The sequence below is a fragment of the Primulina eburnea genome, chromosome 17 (assembly GCF_022965805.1).
Source record: "Primulina eburnea isolate SZY01 chromosome 17, ASM2296580v1, whole genome shotgun sequence".
Classification (NCBI taxonomy): Eukaryota; Viridiplantae; Streptophyta; class Magnoliopsida; order Lamiales; family Gesneriaceae; genus Primulina; species Primulina eburnea.
The window spans coordinates 17,436,624-17,441,669 of record NC_133117.1 but is presented as its reverse complement, the minus strand read 5'-3'; the positions used below and the strand labels follow the sequence as shown (position 1 = coordinate 17,441,669).

The 5,046-nt window shown below is 40.2% G+C and overlaps 1 protein-coding gene across 1 annotated transcript; it reads right to left on the bottom strand.

Annotated features, from left to right (window-relative positions):
* Positions 1-3,502: 3,502 nt before the first annotated feature.
* On the bottom strand, positions 3,503-4,198 carry LOC140817911 (uncharacterized). Its single transcript, XM_073177703.1, has one exon. It carries the CDS (start codon positions 4,196-4,198, stop codon positions 3,503-3,505), a length of 696 nt encoding a protein of 231 aa, XP_073033804.1.
* Positions 4,199-5,046: the final 848 nt, after the last annotated feature.

Sequence of the window (5,046 nt, the reverse complement as noted above, 5' to 3'; positions counted from 1 at the left end):
ATCTCTACGTGTAGCCACTCGATATAGATTTGACCGAAGTCTAGGAATAAGACGTACAGTTACCCCGATTGGGAGGGTAGGTGAAAGATCAGTGACGTCTTATTCACACCGGGATCCCTAGATTAGAAACAAATCGAGCCAAGAATTAGATGTTGAATACAGATTTGTATTCCTTTACATGTTTAGATTTTAATTCATGCTAATTGATATATGCTATGCTTTTGTACATGATTATTACTTTGCATGCATACATGTTTTATACTGGGATTTATTCTCACCGGAGTTAATTGGCTGTTGTCGTGTCTATATGTGTGCATGGCGACAGGTGGGGCAGGATCTGGGTCACGAGGAAGATGAGAGATTGTTGATAGTGTGGAGATCTCGGGCGATGCAGATTACTAGTTGTTGGTATTCGATTTGTACTGAAACTCTTAAGCACTGGTGTACGGTTGTACTAAACAGATTTGTATGTACATTATGTTGTTTAATTATTATAGAGACAGATTATGTTTTAATTATACATTTGAATTAATGTTAAACGCAAAATTTTGACCCACATTTTCGAGCAAAGATCCAATAAATCCCAAAGGAATTGAGTTAGAGCCCGGGTCCCCACATCTTGTACCATAACTGATTTGACAAAGTGAATGTATTTCCCTTTGCCCATATTCAGTTTTGGTTGAGTATCATTGGTTGACATTTCATCTTGGTTACAGAACCCCAAACCAGTTTTATCAGTTACTGACTTTGGGAGTTCCGTATATCAGTCAATGCAATAGATGATTTGTTCCAAGACTGAATAAGCTCAGTCTGTTTTGTGTTTTCAAGCATCAACTTTTGTATTAATGACTGATTTTTGTTTCTTTCTGCTTTTAGCTCAGCAATTTCTCTTTTTAGACTCAACCCATCAACTGATTCATCAGTTTTGGTTTTATTGTCTGTGGGATCAGTTTGCTTTGCTTTGAGTTTTTCAAATGATGATGCAAGCTTTTGATACTCATTTACCATGTCATGTAGTGCGAGAATGAGTTCTTCTCGTGTAAAATCAGTTGAAATGAAATCAAATACTTGTTGGCTAGATGATTCTTCTGCTGCGTCATTAGCCATCAAGCACTTTACTTCCTCATCATCACTCGAACTGCATGATCTTTCTGGTTCCGACTCTTCACTGTCAGTTTCTGTCCATTTAGATTTGTTTTCTTCAGCTAAGAGTACCTCATGTTTCTTTCTGAAGTTCTTCTTATCTTCCTTGGGTCTTCTTTTATGTTCATATAATTTCTTTCTTCTATCAGTTGAGCCTTGACTGTCCTTCTTGGGTTTAGGACAATCAGCAATAAAGTGACCTGATTTGCTACAGTTATAGCAGGCACTTGGTTCATCTTTGGAATTGTTCCTTTGTTATGGCTTCTGGAAGTTCCCTTGATTCTTTCTCATGAATCTTCCAAATTTTATGATGAACAATGACATAGCATCATTACTCAACTGATCAGCAGATTTTTCGACTGAACTGATTGGTTCAGTTCTGACAGCAGCTAGAGCAGTTGTGGCTGCAGAAGTAGATGGTTCTCCTTCTCTGGTATGCAGCTCAAATTCATAGGCCTTTAAATCAGCAAACATATCATGGAGTTCGATTTGGTTCAGATCTTTGGATTCCCTCATTGCTATGGTCTTGACATCCTATTCTTTGGGAAGACCTCTCATTACCTTTAGTGCAATTTCTTTGTTGGTATACACTTTTCCAAGTGCATTTAGCTCATTGATGATTCTACTTACTCTTTCATCATACTCGTGCATCGATTCTCCTGCTTTCATTTTGATGTTATCAAACTTTTGCACAGCAACAGAAAGTTTATTTTCTTTGGTTTGATCATTTCCTTCACATAGCTGGATCAGCTTTTCCCAAATATCTTTGGCTGTTTTACACATCTTTATTTTGCTGAAAGTTACTTTATCCAGCGTTTTGTACAGAATGTCATTGGCCACATTATCAAGATTTGCTTTTCTTTTCTCTTCAGTTGTCCATTCATCTCTGGGCTTTTCTATTCTTTGCGGTGCTCCTTCTGTAATGGCAACTGCTGTATTTGTTTTTAGAATCTTCATGGGTCCATCAGTTATGACATACCACATGTCATCATCTTGTGCAGCCAAATAAGCCTGCATTCTGATTTTTCAATCATCAAATTCTTCTCTAGAGAACATAGGATCCCTGCAACTGATCAAATAAGTCGTCGATACGAGGCAATGCATATTTATTCTTCACTGTCGCCTTGTTCAATTGCCGGTAATCAATGCACAATCTCATCGAACCATCTTTCTTTCGCACAAGTAGCACCGATGCGCCCCAAGGAGATACACTCGGTGTTATGTAACCCTTGGCCAACAAATCTTCTAGTTGTGTCTTCAATTCTTTCAAAATAATCGGTGCTATTCTATACGGAGCTCGAGATATGGGAGTTGTACCTGGTATAAGATCGATGCTGAAATCTACCTCTCGGACTGGAGGTAGCCCTGGAATCTCGTCTTGGAATACATCTGCAAACTCGCAAACCACTGGCAGATCTGCCAATGCTTGGCTAGATTTCAGTAGATCTACTGAATATACAAGGAACCCCTCTGCTCCTTTCTGCAATAATCTAGTCATCGTCAAAGTAAATACTAAGGGAATCCGAGATCTGGAACCCTTACCGTAGAATTTCCACTCATCTGCCATCTCAGGTCTGAATCTGACAATCTAGTGGAAACAATCGACAGTAGCTCTGTACTTGGTTAACATATCAATGCCGATAATACAATCAAAATCAGCTAACCCAAGCACAATGCAATCTAAGTTAATTTCATGACCCTCAAACTGTAGTATACACTGTTTAACCATAGTCACAGATACAAGACCACTTCCCAACGGAGAAGAAATAGACACTACAGCAGATAATGACTCGACAGGCAAATCATGCATCAATGCAAAGCGCTCAGATATAAAAGTATGAGATGCACATGTGCCTACCAACACATAAGCAGGATAACCGCAAAGAGAACAGTTACTTGCAATCACATCATCTTATGCATCTTGGGCCTGTTCATCTGTCAATGCAAACACTCGAGCCTGCTGTCTGGGAGGTTGGCTCACAGTCTGGCTACCTCTGGCTCAGGGCTGTGTCTGTGTAGGAATGGGATGAAAAGAGTGAACAGATGAAGCTTGCCTCTCAGGCTGAGCTACTGAACTAGATGCTCCAACACTCTGAGTCTGCTGTACAGCACTCTGGGGACAAACCTTGGCGAAGTGTCCCTGCTGTCTGCAGATGTTGCAGCGACCCATCACACCCTGACACTGCTCGGTGGCATGTCGGCATCCACAAGAACTGCAATAAACACCTGTATACTCTGTACTCTGGCCAAGACCTCTCTGTCGCGACCCACTGGAGCTCGAAGAACTGCTCCCTGATCTCTTAAACTGTTTACCCTTCGCTTTCAACTGGTCTTTTCTTCCACTGCTACTACCTCCACTCTAAAATTTGAGAGGGGGTTGAACCGAAGGTTGTGGTGGTCTCGGAGTCGGAGCAACATAGGAAGTACTTCGTTGCCTAAGTAATCCAGCTTCTGGCCCCTTGGCACGGTTCAAGGCCTCTGAAAAGCTGTTCGGTTGACCGGTATTCACCAAAGTAAAAATTTCCGGATTTAGGCGATTGATAAACTGATCTGCCACGGCCTCGTCACTCTCGGCAACATGAGGAGAAAATCGGAGCAATGTAGAAAAATTAACAACATATTCTTCTATGTTCAGTTGTCCCTGCCTCAGATTGGCGAATTTGGCACCCTTATCTTTTCGGTAGGACACAGGAAAAAATCGCTGATAAAACTCAGTCTTGAACACCTTCCAAGTGACCTGTGTGCCACGATGCTCCAATGCTCTTTTCATAGTCAGCCACCAGTTCTTTGCCACTTCTTGCAGTTGGTGCCCACCTAATTTCACTCGTCGGTCATCAGTGTATTCAAGTGAATCAAATAACATCTCTATGTCATCGAGCCAAATTTCACAATCAATAGCATTCTCAGTACCTTTCAGTTTCGGTGGTCGGAACGACTGAAACCTTTTAAGCAAGGTATCCATCGATGTAGCAGTAGCATCCATAAGATCATTCGAAGTACTGCCCTGTTCTGGCACCGGTGGACGCAAAGACACTGCTGCTCGTCGAGGAGGCATAATATCTGATTATCGAACATATTAGTACACAATCTATAAAATCTGTCTCAGCCCTCCTCTGATCATATACCTCTGATCTAGAATCGGTTCTAATTAAGTCTTTACGAGTACATGTTGTAAATCAACTCAGATAACAAATAACATGTAATGGGGAAAGCAATAAATCATGCTAGCACAACAAAAGCAAGGAAGAAAATTCAATCTACCTCGCTAATTCTACTCTATCTCAGTCTAAATGATCTATCGCTCTAATACCACCTGTTGTGGGGACCCGAGCTCTAACTCCATTCTTTTTGGGATTAATTGGATCTTTACTAGAAAATGTGGGTCAAAATTTTGCTTTTTAATATTAATTCAATTGTATATAAAATAAGTTGATAGGATCGATTAACGTATCAAAATTGTTTAGAAGGGGGGGTTGAATAAACACTCACAATTAAAACTGATCTTTTCGAATTTTGAGTTCAGTTTGGTGACAAAATGATTCTCAGAATCTTGTTGGTCAATGACTATCAGTTAAACTAAAGTAGTTGCGGAAAATAACTGACTGAAAGATTGAATACCAAACTGAAATAAAGTAGACAAGAGTTGTTTCTGAATGTTCGGTGAATTTATTACTCCTACGTCTCCCCTTCTATCTCACGGATAGGATATTCACTAAAAGGCTTTGATCAAATACAAGAATTGTACTGACCCACTTCAGTTTGGACTTAACACTGCCAAAACTGAAACTCTTAGCTTAACAGAATATTCTCAGTGCGTAACTGATCTTGGCACTATCAAATTTCAACGATTTCAACAATTTTACAACTTGCTAGTGAACTCAAACTGTAGCCTTAATTGCTACG